The following is a 20,824-nucleotide window of genomic DNA, read 5'->3' on the forward strand; positions in this document are numbered from 1 at the left end:
ATTATTATGAATGTGTTTTCACTAAACTAAAATAGTTCTCAGCATTCAAATCTCGGATGCTGTTCTACATTGATTTGTGGAGTGGCTGTATTTCTATTCGCGATTATCTATTTATCGTGTTTGAAAATCTCATTCACTTGACATTTCGTAGGAACGACAATTGCTCTACACATTGCCATATCTCTTAAAAACATCTTAGTGTACTTCTTATGTGAATTTCAAAGATCCATGCTGTAATACTCGCTGAAAGTGATAGGGGATTTTCGCGAACTAAGCACCCTGAACATTCTAGCACCCAACCTGGTGAATTTCCCAATTCGTTTGTTCAGTTTGATTTAAATAGTTTACAAGTAGTGAGGGTATCACTAAAATGACTATCTACGTTATTCGGTCAATATATCAAACTATAGAATACCTAAACTGTCTGAATAATATTCCAAGCGAATCCAGTTGTATCACTTTACATAGATGTCTAATAAACGTGTGTACACACATAGATAAATTTCAAAATATTTCATGCTCACCTTACAAATGGAACAAATGGCTGTACATGGTCATAGGAAATCGCAACAACATATCTAACAAGAAAAGAAGTTTTATGAAAATATTCAAATATCCGTTGATGAGATACGTCTATTTCATTAGACAAACTAATTTCCTCAATTTACATCAAAATAACTGGCAGTTTAACACCACTACTGAAAACATCATCACTAATCCATTCACAGTTCGATCAGCCTTCTCACTTTTAGACGTTTACCACAAATCATTCACAGAATAATAACTAGTTTTTCTGTATCTAACAGAGATAAATATCTTACTTGACATTGTTTCCATTCATACAGTTACTTTTGTTCAATAACACACTGAATGTCTGCATAAATTCGCCTTTATTTACCATAAAAGTGATAATATTTGGCTTGTAATGGAAGGAAGACGAAATAACAGAACCGGATGCTATGCACAGCTGATAAAATTCTCATTATTAAGACAAGTAAAGAGAATTTTGTTATTACCCTAAAACTGAGCTAGGGAACTACTATTCATCATTATCAATATCGTTTTTTGATGAAGTTATTCATATTTATGGTAGAATAGAACTTCACAGTTATTTGTCCCCAACCGAACGATTTTCTTATTCAGTTACTTATTAACGTTTATGATAATCTGTTCTTAATATTTAAGCTGTTGTGTAATCGCATTTTTGTCGATAACCACTTTTCAGCGTAATGACCTTGTCATAAATTATCGTCTTCCAATAAGCACAGCATCGTGTTCCTCTAGAAATGTGTTAAACGAAATTCAATGTCAAGTCTACATGTGCTTATTAGCACTACTAAAATTCAGTTCCCAATCGAAAGCAAGGCAGACATGATGGTTAATTGTTAAACCATTTATGTGATAACGAATACATAAAACTAACCAATAAACAATCAGTGTATGCATTAAACAAAGAGTTGATTATACTAAACTTATATTAATCAGCATGAAAAAATTTATTAATTCTTCTAAACTTACATCATGGGCAACCAAAATATTGCGTGGAAAACGGCGAATAATGGAACTCGAGAAGGATAAAATCTACACAATAGCATTGTTGGATTCGACCTCAAATGAAAAGAAATATCACGATCATATTTATCCAGCATCTGAGATTTTCTAAATGTTATATGTAGTAGTCAATGCCAACGTTCCAATCTGATCTAATAGTATAAATTTCAATTGGTTGAATCGTCTAGTACGTGGACTTCCGATTTCTATTTCTCAATGTTAAATTTCACTAACTAAACATCAACTTATTCTCTATGAAAATGCGTTTCTCATTTCCAGCTGATCTCTTCAAATAATAGAAATGTCAAAATTTTTCTATCATGTGAAATTTCAACATGTTAATTTGTATGAGGCATATCGACCTCATCCTGTGTACATGGATTAATGTGACATGTCCAAGTGAACTGTTTTCATTATTCGACTCACGAGGAGTGGTTTCAGACAATGCAATAATTATCCGATATGAGGTACACTTGTTAATTGTAAATAAAAAATTGTTCAAATTACAGAAGGGTATGGAAAAATACATGATTTAAAGCCCACTGAAATGCATACGATTTCAAAACATCTCATGATCGGTAGGAGCTGGAAAATTTATGATCAATAAGGGAAACGTCGTATTTTCCATTACAAGGCCTTACACGTTATTCATGTAATTTCAGTTTTACTAGTTTTGTTACGATTTGCGATGAAAGAACTGACATCTGAAATGCTGAATTTCAGTATTCTGTAATCAGTTCTATGAAAGTGATATCAAGGAATATTTTGTTCCCTACATAAAATGTACAGATTTTCACGTTAAGAAATTCATCCTAGAGTCTGATATTTCACTATACTGTAAAACACACCAAACGTCCTAATGATCCATATAATTTCAGGAAATAACACATTGCCAATTAATTCGTTTGATTCAATTATACTCGTTTTCAATCAATTATAAAATGAGAAGAAACAAAAGAACACTATAATATGTGAATCCAAATTTCTCAAAGTTACAATAATTAACTCCTCATTAAAATTAACATAGATCCCATCAAATGTTCGGAATAGAAAGATGAAAATCTTGATTGAAATCTATTATTGTAATGAAATCGTACAACATCTTGTATGATATCTTTATATAGTGATCAAATTGCAAATGATCAATAACTCTGTTTGGTACCGTGAAGTAAACATAAATGTAATAACATGAAGGAAACTTGAAGGAATCGAACTCTAAACAGCCTGTTACAGTGAAGATGTGTAATGGTTCATTTCAGTATGAATATAAATCTAGAAAACACAACTTACGAGATAATTACCAAAAGTCCTCTTATTTAAAATGAATAACTATCAATGTAATACCGTACTAATAATCTAAATTATTTACATTAAGGTGAGAATTATTAATTAAACATTTAATTCGAGCACATTAAAAATCAAATATCATTACAATTGGTTACTACAATTCAGATATAATCCATTAATAAGATCAATTAAAAATTACACAAACAAGCATTAAGCATTATTCACTGGCAATTGTTCACTGGCAACTAACGATTTTTCAACGGAAAAGTTCAGCACAACAATTTCGTTCTCATTATATTCAACTTGTGTTATTTGATTACAGTCTATAAGGGAAGTTGAATTAATTTATATTTCATATAGGACTGTTTAGAACTAGTCCACAGCTAAAGATGTTTCGTAAACAATGTCAGATGGTTCAACATCATTTACGGTCGAATTATATTTAGTGATCTTATTAGCTGACTCAAACTACTGAAAAATAATAAACAGTTCACATATATTGTCACTAAACGATAAACTCTTTTAAACTAGTGTTATTACAATTTGGAAAGTCAGTAATTTCACTCATGAAAAGTGGTACTTGGTTTCACACCCCAGTTTAACCGTAATGTTCAAGGTTTGTCTACTACTTATTCTTGAGTGCTTATTCACTGCTCATTTCTCATCTTTCCAATTTAACAATAGCAGCTGTTCCTGAAACACCGCCTAACCAATCGGTTGCCAACTCGTTATTTGGTGTTAGTACGAGTTACACTGGATAGTCCTCACCAGTGAAAATACTGTTGGTCCACCGCTTAATCATTGCGTGCTTACAACACAGTTCGACTCTTCCAAACAGGCGTCGTTGTATGACTGAAATTGATGAAGAATGCCAACTCAATCTCACTTTTGTACTACACATCATCCAGTTCGAAACAACTTAAAACCCTCTCACTATAAAGAGACTTGAAAATGGTTATTTCTGTATTCGTTATCAGTAGTGACCCATTTTCAATTGAATCCTATCTCAAATTAATATGACACACTGAGAGAGATTATTGTGTAACGTTTTCTGTTCTATTTGTGTTTGGTTGCAGCATCATTGATTGGATTGTATGCATTCATACATAGTTTATCCTGAACTTTTACTTATGTGCATTTTTATACAAGAATGCTTTATTATCTCTGTTTACTTATTTCACTCTGCCCATTTTCACATTTCCACACATAGTTGTTTAATGAAATCATGATACGTGAAACCATTTCTGTAGTCTCACCAGCCTATGTAAGAAGAATTCACGTTTCGTGAACTATATTAAAATGTAGCTTCTCCGTTATGTATTTTAATTCTCATATTATCGGTGATATTAATAATGATCTGGATGTTTTGGCTATGAAGCTGGTTGTTTTTCTGAACAAAGTCATCTCCACATACTTCGAAGAGATGTAAACTGTAGGAGTTTCTTGACAGCTGATTTACAAGTCATTTAGCTGACTTGGAATTAGGTTGGATGCAATCATAAATGCATACCCGTTGTTTGTATGTTCGTTGTAGTTGTTTTCTCTATTGACCTCTATTTCAGTCGACCTTGAATAAATCCTCGTATTTTTCGAACGACAATTTAAATGTGACACCAGCAAAACCATAAAAATGAAATTCATGGATAGAATTATTATTGTGATCAGCATGAGATTTGAAAGGATCATCTCTAAACCCCTTCTGATTTAGGTTCATTTGCTGAATTAGCGTCTCTATAATACGAATCTGGGACTGTTCGTAACGTTTTTCTTGACGCTCCAGCAAGGCTTCAAATTGTTCAAAGGTAAATGACATGTCAATTGACTGATTATTGAGTACAGTTCCTACTTGCAATAACTGGGCTCTTAATATGCCTAAAATCTACAAATTACGTCGTTGCTCTTGTGGTCGTCATTGAGGTAGAGTCTTAATGGAGCTAAACTGTAGCAAAATGTAAAATGAGAATATCTGTCTAGTCATTATCAACATTTTATTTTACCGTGCTTGAAACTTGTAATATTTACCCAGTACTTCCAAACTGTAACCACAGAAATAGATTCAAGTCGAAAGTAATATCAAAAGATAATCTATTTTCATCGATAATTTGTGCGAAATCAAAAGACGGAATGTACACACAAAAAATGTATAAACATGTAAGTTACATAGAATCTGAACTCTACATCATGTAAACTGCTTTTGTTTTTGTAACACTTTCTTCATGTTTCCGTAATTCCAAACCAGTTATCAAGGTGATTTCTATAAGACCGAATATACAGAACCACTCACTGATTGCACATTTATTGAATTCTGTGTATCCCTATTTCGAAACGAAAAATTGTTTGATGTTATTGGAAACAACGAAGTAAACATTAATGATGCTGTATGAAAGTTAAGAATCAGTGTTCAAGTTAATTTTAGCAGTTCTAGATAAAACAGAACAAAGTGAACATGAAGTTCAGATGTTGTTAACTTTCTGTGGTTTCAGAAAATCCATAAATATTTTCGCGAACAGCATTTTGTCAGTTGAATTCTGGATGAACACACCCATATCATATTGGTTTATTTCATCACCAACATCACCAATAGTATCAGATCACTTGACAACAATTTGCATCTGGCGGTTTCGTGAAAATCAATTATTAATTAAGCAAGGATTGGCAAAGCATGAACAGCATTCGTTCACTTAAACAACATATAGAATTCAAAACAAAACTGTCTGCAAGCCAACACCAAACTACTACTACTTTAACAAACTACTATGCATTAATATTTGCTTCTTTTATCATTCACCGACAACTTTTTTCAACAAAACACTAGCTTCTCTTAGAAAACTTACATCAACATTGTTGTACCGTATTTCACTGCTAATTCTTACTTAGTCAATGAAAATATTGATCCATCAGTACTCGGATTAAAACTAGCAGCTTAGTACATAGCTGTACTTCAAGTTGCATTGCTTATAAAATTGAAAATTACTCCAAGTTCTATCTAAGTTGGTATAAATTTCAACCCCTCATTATATAATTCTGAGTGTAAGCTTATTTAGTGTATCAATTCTGTGACCTAGAAGAATATTATCAATGAAATTAAAAGAAAATCAATAAGCTATAGATATAATCAAGTCCTAAAAATGGAAATATATCAGGTCATTAGTCACCTATTCTTTTGTATGTCTAGATTTTCTTTCACATATGAAATGAAATTCTTTCTAATAAATATATCAGTTTTTATGTCTTCTGTATTCCTTCTTTTTTTATATAACTGAAGGAAAACCAACAAAATAGAGTATCAATATAACGTTGTGGAGATGAATTCTAATTCCTTTGTAAGTATCTGAATCATTTTGTTGTTTGTATGAAGGACTAGAGTTGATTGATTTTAAATGCTAGCCACTAATCAATTCTGATTAAAAATCATTGTAGCCTAATGACAATAGTGAAGAAATCTGCTAATGATGGATCTATGCCAAAAGAGACTGATTAATTACAGTCCCAACACCAACATTGGAAAGTGGAGAAATAATCAACTCACTGTACTGGAACCTTATAATCCCAAAGAAGGATGAATAGTGCTTTTAAATGGGGAAAACAGACGGTGACGTTGTTTCGGATTTATTTGACTTCAAATAAATAGTAGTGATGAAAATAATAATGTCAGTGGTATTTTCGCGACACCCAGCCAAATTGATACACAGAGAGACTACTTTGAGAGGTAATAATAGAATTCCTCTATTGCTTCTGTATGGAGAAATGGCCAGTATCGCCGTCCACACACACAAACAATTGACTTGAGTGGCGCATATATATTTGTTGGGAATGATGCATTACAAATGGGGAATAATAAGCTTCATATTGATCTAGGTTTTTACTTCTCAGGATATGAGACCCTTAAAGTGCAGAGTCAACTCAGCTTTTTTTCACTTGAATTCTGTATGAACACACTCATATCACGTTGGTTTATTTTATCACTTCATAGCATCAAATAGTATCAGTTCACTTGATAACAATCTGCATCTGTCGATTTCGTTCAAATCAATTATTAATTATTTCTATTTGTTGCAGAAGTAAAAGCAAGGATTGGCAAAGCATGAACAGCATTCCTTCACTTAAACAACACATAGAATTCAAAACAAAACTGTCTGCAAGCCAACATCAAATTCACAATCTTCAATACGAACGTCACGATAGTTCTACCATACTGAGCTGGAACTTCGAGAACTACCACAACAGTCATCAAACATTTACAAGTATTTATAAACAATCATCTACTCGAGATACTCAATGTCTGTTTGTCGGATACTATCAGCAAGAGTGTATTGTGGAAGAGAACGAGCCACCTTGCAGTTGAGGATTGAATTAGGAAAGGATGCTGGATGTGGATAGGATATACATTACGGAAATCCTCAGACTGCATCTCGAGACAAGCGTTACCTTGGAATGGTGAAGGGAAATAGAAAAGTGGAATACCAAATAACACACAACTTCGGGAATTGGAAGCAGACATCAAAGAGTGAAAATCGATTATAAACAAGTGGAAAGTATTGTCGAGGATAGAGTTGGATGGAGAATCGTCATGGACAGCCTATGCTCATCCACGTCGTTGGGTAACAGGAGTAACAGACATATGTAGGTAGTTTCTGTTTATTCACTCATTGTTCTCAACTCATCAACTATCCCACATTGCGTAACAGTATTTGCTTCGGACACCGCCAGTCACAACATCTATACAGTCATATTTTCAGTATAAGTATTAATTTTATATTGATATAGCCTCATCATTATCACTTTTTTATTTACAATGTTTATTTGGAATCCCAATACAACTGTCGTTACCAATCCACGATTCAGTGAATTGACTACTAATTTTCAGCAATGTTTACAACTTTTTAATTATGAATTCTTGAGATCAATGAGATTTTAATGCATAAATGCATCAACAGGAATTACCTGTCCACTTATTCAAGTCATGAAACACATGTATTTACAATTGATAATGTACACTTACCGGTTCATGTTCCCTTATGTAGTAGATGTTCTCCCCATTAAACACTAACAGTGCAGCGCGATTGAAATAAACAACTGAGGTACACAAATGAACACAGAAAACACGGAACATCCGTTAAACTGGTTTAAGCAAGTTACACAACAATGCATTATTGTGTGAGGTGTGATATTGAAGAACCATGATTTTCACAATGAAACCAAATAGAGATACAAATACGCATATATTATTTAATGTGATTTCGATGTGTCACTGCTTCCATACACATTCATATCTAACTAGAGATTGTTCCCACAAAGTTATCAGCTCAGTCTGAATGATATAGATGAGTGAGACAAGGTTGAGGATGCTCCTCACTTACAGAATATTCTCAATCAGCAAACATAACGCACATTACAGAATGCCTGAGATATGTGGCTGTAAACTGTAAACACAATTATCATGACACGTCTTATTCAGTGTGTTTGAAATTTCGATACATGATATGTAACTTACAGAAATATGATCCGAGAAATAACTGAAGTATGACAATAATCCTAGCAATCAGAAACCATTTCATTGGACGATAAACCCAAAAGACAAGTACTGAACCCAACAGCATCGCAGTTGCTTGGCAAAAAAAATTGACCATAGTTAAACGATAGTGTAAATGATTGGTATCTTTCATCTGAAACACAAAGAATAAAGTGCTTTGGTTACTATCTAACACTTCAGTAAAATTCAGTTAACTAATGTTCCGTGAGCATCGTTTTGTGGATTAGTTATTCGGAAATGACAGAATAATATGACTAACTGATTACGAGATAAAATAATCGGAATGAATTTGTTACTTGAATAATGGAAGACATTATTCGTCATGCTGATGACTATTACGTCATCTTTCTCACCATTGTTATTATCACTATTATTATCATTAAAAAATCGTTACTATTATTATTATCAATCAAGTGAACATATTCCGTACAAGTAATTAGCATGGCTGGGATCTCCGGTCAAACGTCTTCACTACACTACCATAACACGTGACTCAACTAAATGTTTATTTGCTCAAATCATGTCAATCAGTGTCTGTTATGATACTAGTATTCTGTAATGGTCTTTCAACAAGTTTAATCAACTAAACGTACATTAAAGATAGACAGCAGAACAATGCAAATTCCTGATATGGTATAGAGCAGTGCAATAAATTTGCAGATGTATTGACCGATTCTCGAATGTATTCTTTTTTTAAATTTCTTTCTCATCATAGATAACCAAAACCATTGACTGATAGTTGCTTCAATTAAAAATGGAACGTAATTGAAAAACAGTGGGAAAATAAATACGGTTTAAAGTAATGCATTTCAAACCTGAATCTACCAACTTCTAGTTTCGACTATCAAATTGTTGGTTGCTGTCAACTAATTCCACTGTTAAATGTAAGAACACTCTGTGTGATTACCGAATAGTCGGTTCATATTTTCTCTTCCAGTTCCCCTCACACTTGTTCCTCCTCACATCCCTCAACATATAACCTATCTTCAGGTTAGTGAAAAACCTACTCAACTCCAAACGTTACAAAAGATTCCAATTCAAGAATGCAATACGTTATTTAAAATCTAGTAAATTATTACTTGTCGTATCCGGTGTTTCTATCATGGTATGAAATATGAATTGGTTTGATAAGGTATTTACGTTGTCATTGGAAGATTTCAAAGCAATCGGAAATGAAGAGTCCATCGAAATTTATTGCTTTTCAAAATATGTAATTCATCATCTGCTTACTACACTAGAGGAGAGAAACATTTTTTCTATATTAGTTCTTTGCACGTGTAGCAAACATAATGTATTTCGTGAAACGTCACTAAGCCGTCAAGTCCATCTCCTCTTCCACATCACGTGCATTGGTTGTATCATAAATCACTACTACTCAAGTGTTCAATAGGACGTTTATGTAGAAAAGTAATCACATTAGGAGGAAATCACATAAACCGCAATTATGCAACAAAATTAGCCTTACTGGAGAGAGGATTTATTACAAAAGCCTCGATTCTCACATTACTCTGTAGTTTACTAGAAGAGATACTCACTATGCATCAGCTACGCACAACAAAAAACAGATGGTGTTTTTATCGCATATTCTTTCAACAGACAAACATTTTGAACTAGAGATGTTCTGGTTTGATTTTACAAAAAAGAAGAATCAGTAGACGGAACAGTGTAAGCTGATCAGGTTGAACTATCTGTTAGGCAATCATAAACACAGTATCTGAGAAGTTTACAAAATCACTGATAAATGCTACACGATGAAAGTAGATTTTCCCATTATACATTCAGTCTTTAAACCTCCATCATAATTCAATATTATATATAACTTCAGTTTTGATACTTAGATCACTTGGACTCAAATGCACACTACAACATTCGCTAACGAGATTGAATCTTCTGTTCACTCCTATGCTAAACATACTTATACACAATATAGACTAACACTACTTTGGCTTGGATACTAAAGTTTGTTAGCCTCCCCATTAACGTTAGTATTTTCTGTTTGGCACTTTATAACAAACTTTTTCTAACATTTCACAGGACTTGTAAATAATGTGGTGATATAATATGATGATTTTAAGACAAAAATACACGGTTTATTGAGAAATGTGGTGGTGTCAGCTTTAGCTCAACTACCAAAGATCTCTTTAGCGGGAAAACTGGTGTGAGTGGAAAAGTTTCTTGCCAAAGAGAATTAATCACAAACTTCCATACTTCCTAAAAGTGTAACTGTAGCATTGGAGTCAAATGTTACAAAGACGAATTTCATGGTTTGGGTGAATATCTCCAACGACGAACAGAAAATTGTAATTTCATAGATTGTCAAATGCTTCATGATATACGAATCACTGTGGATCAGCGACTAACTCTAACAATCCGTAGTAGGAGAACACAAACAATACTTAATTCCATTTCTTTACTTCACATATTGTATTCAGTTTAGTAAAATCATGTTGCTCTAAACACTGATATGCAGTTCTAAAAATTTGTGATATTATGTAATTTTGATTGTCAATTATGCACAAAATCATAGAGTTTAGTTTACTTACACATTAATCCATATGAACTCATAATAATCGTAAACAAGTATTTTTCTGGTGGGTGTATACCAAGAGAACTGTAGAAATGCAAATTTATTATTTGCTACACATTTTATTGCATTATATTACATACATATAATTTGAGTATTAGAAAACAATCAAGTAAATACACTGCATTTTCCTTGAAATGCTAATTACGTAATGTAAAGTTGCATTGTACTGGAAACTATAAAAACAACTCCATTTTATGGAATTACAGTCAATCTTGGTCTAATGACTGGCTTCACTCTTCAATCAAGTGCAAGTTACCTTTTGATGGATCGTTTTTCTCGGCATAGTTGACTTAAGAATTATTATGAGGTTTAGTGTATTGTCAGTTCAGGTAGTCAGCTGGTTTCATTGAAGTGAACTAGAGTAAATGATTGTTATTTGCTAATTCATTTCCATATATATTTTCTTTTGCCCAATTCTAATCCCATGAAATCTTCGTTCCGTCAAAGTATTTAGAACCTTTAAACATTGCTTTAATTTCACTGCCAATGGCACTTGTGGGATTGTGTTAACCAAGAATTTTCAAATTGGAAATCGACTGAATATTTAAGTGGTTTTTCAGAATAATTTGAATGAATGGAAATTATCTACGGTTCTTCTACAACTGAAGAGAGAATGACAAATGTCTAATGCTAACTACACAGACATCGTTTCACGTGGTATGGGAAGATATAAACAATATTTGACATAAAGAAATAAATTCTAAGTTATATGTCTCAAAAGATAAATTTATTGACATTTTAACTGTTAGAAGATAAAGATATCTTTGAAGTTATCGTGACTGTTAGTCTGAACTTAGTGACATTCACTTCATATTTACCATACTTACTTACCAACCAACATGCTTACTTACTTACTTATTTACACAATTACGCCAATTACCCTAGTTGTGGAGGAGAATAGGCTGACCATGATGATTCTCCATCCAACTCTATCCTCGACAATACTTTCCACTTGTTTATAATCGATTTTCACTCTTTGATGTCTGCTTCCAATTCCCGAAGTTGTGTGTTATTTGGTATTCCACTTTTCTATTTCCCTTCACCATTCCAAGGTAACGCTTGTCTCGAGATGCAGTCTGAGGATTTCCGTAATGTATATCCTATCCACATCCAGCATCCTTTCCTAATTCAATCCTCAACTGCAAGGTGGCTCGTTCTCTTCCACAATACACTCTTGCTGATAGTATCCGACAAACAGACATTGAGTATCTCGAGTAGATGATTGTTTATAAATACTTGTAAATGTTTGATGACTGTTGTGGTAGTTCTCGAAGTTCCAGCTCAGTATGGTAGAACTATCGTGACGTTCGTATTGAAGATTGTGAATTTGATGTTGGCTTGCAGACAGTTTTGTTTTGAATTCTATGTGTTGTTTAAGTGAAGGAATGCTGTTCATGCTTTGCCAATCCTTGTTTTACGACTGCATCAGATGATCCTTGTTCATCGATTATGTTGCCCGTCTCAGCTACGTGAATGTCTCCACATCTAACACAGATTCTTCATCAAATGTGATTGGGTTGGTGTTGTGCTTCAGCTGTATTGTATTTCAGAAACATATTTACCATTCATAATACAAATAAAATAAACTAATCCGTTTCTTATCACACAAATATTTACATGAATTTATTTTTAATCAGTGAGGATTATCAAATCATATTGGTTACCTCAAAAATGGAACAAATGGTTGTGCATGATCGTTTGATATCACCACAAGATACCTGATAAGAAAAAGAGTAAAGTTATGAGAGAGTGTATCATATTTTCAACTCTCTGTTTATGAAATACATCTGCATCTTCGAGAAAACATTTCTCATCTCAGACTATTGAAAAGCTTTCATATTGCGTTTTTAATTATGACGGTAATATTATCGATTGAATAACGAAATTCTACAACAGAAGAATTTTTAGTTTCGAAAAATATTACTTAACTGGGTTGAAGGGCAACTTTTGCTATTCTTCGAATTTGTTAGAATTCGTCTTGTATGGTTTTTTGTGGATATCCTTGGAACTACTCTTATGATTCACTTATAAACTAATAGGACAATCTTTATTAGTGTGATTTCCAGAGATGTATAATTTTCAGAATTCTGATTGAGTTATTAATAATAATAGTTTATTTCATCGAGGAGATCAAGTTACACTACCAGCAAAATCACAACTAGTGACGTGAATTGTTCAGTGAAACTTAACAACTGAATGTGCATGGAAATGTGAATTAGTTGTCAAGCGTTTACGCAATTAATGCTTGGGCAAGTATGTGAATAGTGTGTAGGCAGATAATGCACACCATCATACACGCCCGTTCATATAAGCATATGGATATGAAAGCTAGATATGTGATTATTTAAGAAGTAGTGATCTATAAATAGAAGTTTATTTCATTTGTGAAAAGATCGGTACACAGATAAAACAGCACTGTGAACTCCATGGCTTAGTGGATAATGTTTTGGGTGTTCGAATCGAAGGGCACTATGATTGAGTCTCAGAGTAGGAATTAACATTGACGTGTTGCGTACCTTTAAATGATGAGTCCTAGATAATATGGAACACGGATCACGGATATGATTGTGAATCGTTCTTACAACTGCTTAAATATGTAATAATATTACTTGTCTATCCCAAATTAGTTGGAAATATTTAGCCTATCTGCAGGTGTATAAACCAGTGTTTTGATAAGTGTACTATTGGTTAAATGATTTATCTCCGATTTAGTGAACACTGTTTATTGAAGATAATTTACATTAGATAATATTTGGATTGTATGGAATGCGAAATCCAAATTATCAAAGTAATACACAATAAGTGCATTACGCTGCTAAGATGTACTATGAAAAAGTGCTTAAAACAAATATTCCGTCAATCGATATAGTTAATTATTTTATGCGACCACATTACTACATATTTTCATAATTTGACTCTGATCACTGATTACAGTTGACCTATGAAGGAATGCAAATCAAACTGTATATTAGAATACTTTTTGTAAAGGTGATAAAATTACGGAGATAGTAAAACAAATCGCGTGTAAATTATTATTAGTGTTGAAATAAAATGAAGAGATTGTTCAAATTTTAAGTGTTAGCTGATGGGAATCAATAAGAAGTTAAGCAGTAGTAGAAGTGAATTTCAAATTATTTTTCAATCGTCGTTATTATATGCTGCTAATACTTTAGTGGCACGGTATCTGACTCCAGTATTATTGTATGATTGATTGTTATTGAAATATACATGTCGGCTATCCTCATATATTATTATCGACTTAAAACGCATCAATGAATAACGGAATTAAATAAGCCAAATGCCAGAATGGACTTTGAATACGAATATTTCGTACAAGCGTTGATCGGAACAGACAATCAGAGATGCGTAGCAAAGGAAGAGATGAACAGGGAACGAGAGGGAACGAAACGAAACGAACTGTCGCGCAGTTTAGTAGGCACAAAAGCCAACTCGATTCAACCAAGCGTGAATCGATGTTTATTGTCAAACGAAAACAAGTTAGAGATATGTGATGAATAGGATGAGAAGTGCATACACATACGCTCATATAAAAACAGTCAAGGTTGATAAGGAAATAATTAACAAGGTCAAAATAAATTGGCTTCTGCTGAAACCGACACTAAATACTAATTACATGTCAGGTATTTCGACTCACATAATCTAAACGGGGATAGTTTTTAAGAACACGACATTTATTTTATTCCTCCTCTCCACATTCACACATCACCATCTACCTCTACCCTCTTCTCGTCAATCAAAAGCGTCATTTCAGCCGGTCAACGAAACACGTATTGACGGACCCCTAAATGTGGTGAATTTCGTCCAGCAATACCAATTCTAGTTAAGGTTGTTGTCGGCTGTGTATTTTTCAAACAGTGGGGCCGGTTTGTTTGGCGAAGAGGCGCACGTTGGTGTAGGCTTTTCAACATAAACGGAACACCTGAGACAAATGAACTCTAATGAGAATGTAACTTTCTGCCATTTTAATAACAAGAGACAGTCATCGAAAACCAAATGATTTTTCTTTAAAATAAGTCTGTTAAAGGAAATGTCACCGTCAGTGACCAACAACTCCCCAAGTGACACATGGGTTTGTCTCGAAGTAAATTTTTTATCCATAGGTCGAGACAGCCTGTTCGTAGTAGTTGTGAATCTTATATATTTGCATGCTCGGATAATGGAAGGCTCTTATGCAGTATCTAGATGGTCACTTCATCATTATCACAAGCTGCTGCGTATTGACGAACTAAGCGTTCATTAATCTAGAAATCCCAATTATTCAATAAACAAACCTAGCAGAGTCGCCTTAAAACTGTTCACTTTCAAACATATTTCACCAAAAACACAAATAACATCGTTGGGTTTAATTTTGTGACGAGAATGTATTATTATTTTTCATCAATAAACATGATGAAATTCACTGACACACTGCACAATTTATTATGATGAGAATCAATCATCCTCTTAGAAAACACTTTTACAGTATCACAGTTTTACAGGTTTATCATGGCTACTGAGTGCAGCAATGAATTTTAATTCAGAAGCTTAGAGTAATCATATGGTATAACAAGTAAAATGTCTAAGGTTGTTTGACCCTGTTTGTATCTTTAAATCTATTCTGTTCAGAAATTTCGAACCACATTTAATTAGACTTAAAGTTCTCCTTAATTCTCACTGGTTCTTACGTTTTGACCGTTTCCTGGTAAAAATCACTTTGTTCAACGTTTGAGTGTACGAAATATATCATTTGGCACTACGTAAAGCCCATAACTGATCAAATTATGTTGTCACTGTACACGAATTTAGGCATAATTCCATTATCTTTGTAAGCATTATCGTCGAACAATCATTCAGTATAAGTTTGTGTATTGGTTGACAGGAAATCAGCTATTGAGTCTCTTCGGTTAATCAGGTATTCACACTATTTCCTTTAAAGCTTCCGAGGAAATTTAATAGGGATTCTGTGTTAAACTGTGTTCTGTGATATATACTATTCTAAACTGAATCTGTTTAGTAGATTATCAGAAATGGTGTTATTCAATTCTAACAGAAAAATAATTGTGTATAGAAAATCCTTTACTTACCCTATGGGTAACAGGAACAATGCATAACACACTGCGAATATGGGTAATTGAGATGGATAGAATTTGAACCAGACCATTTTCCAACTTGATTATAAGGAAAAAAATTGGCACTGAATATTTAGCTGAAAAACTAAGTCATATGCATGTGTTACATAGCATAGAGTGTAAAACAAGCTGACCAATGAATTAAAAGTCAAATAATAAGGTTCTCTCCAACAGATAAACCTACTATTGATGTGAAACACTGTCACACATGCATCTGTAGACTCGTCGAATAATTTTTTGCAGTACTGTATTTAAAAATGGTCAACCAGTAATATAAGCTACAAAATACAGGATATTTTTGAACTTATATGTAAACACACATAACTCAAACCGGTAACATATTGTTGTGCTGTTGTGTACCCTGTTCTAGATGGTCTGAAAGTGAAGGTTTTCATTGTCCTCCTCAACAGAATCATACGCACACACTTCTAAATGCTGTAAACCAGTAGATTTTCTCTGTTTCTCCAAATAATGAAAGCATGTAAAGTTATCTACAACTTGTTTATCAAACTGCCGGAGTCCGATTGCGTTCGGGACTTGGAGTGTGAGGTTGTGAGATCTGCGAAAACTGAAACTGACAATCTGACTTTCACCCATTGAACAAGACATACATGTTGAGACTGTTATTCATGCAAATTGAAAAAGACAAAGGAGACATAATACACAAACAATTACCTTTCTTGCTCAGTCACTCAGCTATCAAAATATATATCTGTTTTGTAAATGCGTCTGCTACCAATCGGGTGAGACGATTTGACCTAAGTAATGGTAACATTTACCCTGAATATCATGGTTGCTTATAAAGTTCAGTTGATCTTTATTGAAACGGTCTATTTAGTTTCAGGATGAACACTCTTAACAAAAATGACCTAATAGCGATCTTTTGCAAAACACATTTAATTCCCATCTGATAAGTTAACCAAATAAATGAGAAGTAAACCTTCATTCTTTAAGTCAAATCTCAGTAACACATTTCAATAATAAATGATGTAAATGTTCGAGTGTATTCAGTAGCATGTGTATCTATCTTATCCGCAATAACCAACAAACCATACCATCGATCCGCATACATGTTCCGCATTTACACAACAATAACAATCATGTGACAGTTAACCTATCTGTTTTTACATCCAATGTAATTCCACTTGACATAATAAACATGGGACGAGTGATGCTGTTTTTCAAAACCTTAAAACGTATTCTCACCAACTAGCAACTCACAGGTATGTCAGTGGAATTTTACCAAATAGGCATACTCTTTATTCATTTTAGGTAACTAGAAGTATAACACTGATTATACTCATAAATTCGGCAAAAGTAACAGTTTGATTTTCATAGTGGTCTAAGTGAAAGCTTATGAAAATTTTCACAACGATCGGAATGGATCAACACAAAGACGAAATCATTAATCATCAGTGTGTAGTTGTTGGATTTTAACTCATTTAACTAAGTGTATTAGTCTCAACTAAAAAGTTGGACTATTAGGTTTATTAAACAACATATCAGATTGTGTAAATTGACGTTTTTAGAAAATTACTCTCAGGTCTGTGGAAATTTCACCTTGTCACATGTTCTGTTTCTCAGACTTTTCACGTGCTTCAAACAGAATTTTTTCAGTCAGTATGCATCTGAATCATCAATGTGTCACCATCAAATCAACAATAAACCAACATTTTAGAAAATGACTCAAAATATCACGTTACAGACAATAATTCGGAGTAACATTATAACTAAAAGACTTTTTAACTCACCTTGATACAATCCAATTGATTTCCTGACACAGAATGCCTTCGAAGAATTTTAAAATACTGAACACAATAGTTTAATATGTGTCATTAAACCAACTGGTCGTTCATTTTTTCTGAAGAAATAATAAGCCAGTCACATTTTGTAATGCTGCTGCATACTCACTGACTGTGAACACCAATTGATTAAAGTAAAACAAATTACCGTCATATTTACCAATAACAATGAAAGCACCAATGGAATTTAATCATAGTTTACATTTATTTTTTAATATTGTATGATAATATTAGGTGTAATGAAAACAAATTCCAAGACCAGTCTCACATTGCAAAACAAATCCTACAAAAGTGAACCAAAATATCCTATAAGACAGATATCCAAGTAAGGAAAAACGGGACATGGTATAGACATACTATTGTTCTAGCTTTAGTTTGAATGATTGTACAAGTTGATACGATGATGGAAAAACAAATGAGCATTTCACCAGTGTGTAGAAGCTTATTTCCCCTATATCTGACTCTAATAAATAGTATCCCGTTAACTGAGTATTTAATGCAGTCTAAATCTCCTAGTGGAATTATGGATTTATTCGAGATTATTCAAAAGCCTGAACACCATTTATAGAGAAAAGTTTATTGTTAAAGATTGTTAAAATCCTCAAGCGTATAGGAAGCACGCACACAGGGGAAACAAGAGTGTGTGTATTTCTGTGTGTGTTGAAAATCCATATATTTATGAGTGCTAATCAAGCACGGGCAAATTATCTTTTATTACAACCAATGGGAGAATAGATTGAATTGAGTGCAGACATGTGCTCAATCATACAAAGAAATTTACATAGTGGATTATGTGTCTAAATTACAGTGAGCAGATATATAATACAGTAGTTAAATGGGCTTACTACAAGTGATCTCCAGCAAATCAATATGTGCTTCTTCTATGCCACAGAGTTTCGAAACTTATAAAAATGTTCAACAGGTTTTTTAAAGCTTCCTTTGATTTACATTTCATTACAACGAATTGAAACACAAATACAGTGAAGATAGTCGTTCGGATACATTCTGTTATTTCACCAATTATAATTTATAAAGTGTGAGTCATCACAATATTAATCCTGTCCTTCTTTGGTACACATGAACTACCTAGATCATCTTGATAATTATAAGTAAACATTTGAATAAATTTCAAAGAGATACTTCGAAATAATCGGTTTATATGTTTTTATTCTAACACAAGTAGTAATGCTGATGTTTGCAGAGATCTGTTAACTCTGATTAATAGAACATTGTCGATCATCTGTAATTAGTATAATATTTCCGGATATTACTGTATATCAGAGTAAAGCGTAATATTGTTCGCTTATATGCGTTGTTCTAATTTATTATATGGGAGTATTCAGGTATTTATTGTGGCGAAATGTAATCACTGTGTTATCGAAAAAATGAAGACGATTCAGCGAAGAAAATTTTATTATCGACGACAAGTTTTATGGTCGTATTTATAACAATTCACTAAATATATTCGTCCCCTGGAAAAAAGAGAAACAGTAACACAACGAAGTGCTTTGAGTTTTCTAGTGTGTGCGATTGTTACACAGCACTCTGTCGACATTTGAATCTTCCAAACACCTTATGCTAACATTCCTCCTTTTTTTCATTAGACTAACATATATATTGGATTGTTTTAGGTACAATTTTAAAACTTGATTGAGTAATGTCATCGAAAGTAGAAATTTCTTCTTTGAATCATCATTAATAATTTCGGATTTTTGCGTTGTCGAGTTCTCTGAGCTAGGTGGTTTCTTTTCAGAGCTTTCATTTTCTTTCTGGATAACATCAGCAGTGCATGATTTAAATGGAATGCTGTACAACTGATGATATGCAATAAAGTAATATGGCTAAACGACAAGTAGTCACAAGACCGAACTACTGATGTTAGCTACTGAATAAACAGATATATAATGGTAAGACATCTTCCAGAAGAATAAGTTTTTCTATAGTGAAGTAACGTGCTCGCATACAAAATATTGGCTACAAAGATTAACACAATCAGAAGCTTCGTGAAACAGAAGAGATCAAAAGATGAGGACTTCGTTTATCTTTAGATGTCAATCGAAATTAAGGACTGGTAACTGGGTATACTGCATTTTAGCCATACAATACACATTTAACCTTTATATTTCAATAAAGTCGCATTAAATCTACTCATTCTGACAGTGCGATACGAATATAAATAACTGAATTCGTTCTAAAATAATATAACAGTGAGTTTTGATTTCAAACATATTTTGAAAGGTGAAAATGAACTCAAACGTCTCCTACATTTATTTTGAGAACGTGACTAGTATTTTCGATCAGGAATTCACATAGATTGAAACTTATTGTTACACACAATGGTCTTTCTCAGTTGATTAATTTCCGTATGATTTTTAACCATAATGTACTGTATCCCTTTATCGAATTCACTCCCGATGTTATATTATATTCTCACTAAACTCATGTAAAACATTAAGGAGGAAAAATACATTTGTAAAATCTCAGTGATTGGATTTTAAGTAAATCCTATATTTCGCTCTGCAATCATGACAACTGATTGTCAGAATTAAGGAACACCAACTTTGTTTGAAGCACATTCATCACAAATCCCCAGACAGTATGAAAAAAAACTTGAAAACAAGTCAGTGATAGCATTGCACTTAGTAGAATCGGGCCATACAGTTTGAGAGAATAACGGTAAGTTAGTGCGAATAATGTTACTTTTCTTGTAAGTTTTGTATATATCTGACTTGTAGGAAGTTATACATTATGTATGATATATCGGTTTACACAATCATCATGATTATTTCTGTTCCTTCAGTAGTGTATTCAATTGCTGCAGTATAATATATAAACATAAAATAACAAAGTTTATCCTCCAAGTGTATAGTGATCAACTCAGTGATATGTACTGTAGTAGTAAAGGAAGGTGTAGTTGAATTCAGATGTGTATGTA

The 20,824-nt window shown here is 33.1% G+C and overlaps 1 protein-coding gene across 1 annotated transcript; it reads right to left on the bottom strand.

The window, feature by feature from the left end:
• Positions 1-3,167: 3,167 nt before the first annotated feature.
• On the bottom strand, positions 3,168-17,896 carry MS3_00000892 (uncharacterized protein). The gene is made up of 6 exons (XM_051208476.1): positions 17,839-17,896; positions 16,043-16,126; positions 10,915-12,676; positions 8,333-9,113; positions 7,841-7,914; positions 3,168-5,153 (listed from the first exon to the last, which is right to left on the bottom strand). The coding sequence occupies exons 4-6, from the start codon at positions 8,502-8,504 to the stop codon at positions 5,013-5,015; spliced, it is 387 nt and encodes a 128-aa protein (XP_051074870.1). The 5' UTR covers positions 8,505-9,113; positions 10,915-12,676; positions 16,043-16,126; positions 17,839-17,896; the 3' UTR covers positions 3,168-5,012.
• Between the last annotated feature and the right edge of the window lie 2,928 nt (positions 17,897-20,824).

This window comes from Schistosoma haematobium, chromosome 1, assembly GCF_000699445.3.
Source record: "Schistosoma haematobium chromosome 1, whole genome shotgun sequence".
Classification (NCBI taxonomy): domain Eukaryota; kingdom Metazoa; phylum Platyhelminthes; class Trematoda; order Strigeidida; family Schistosomatidae; genus Schistosoma; species Schistosoma haematobium.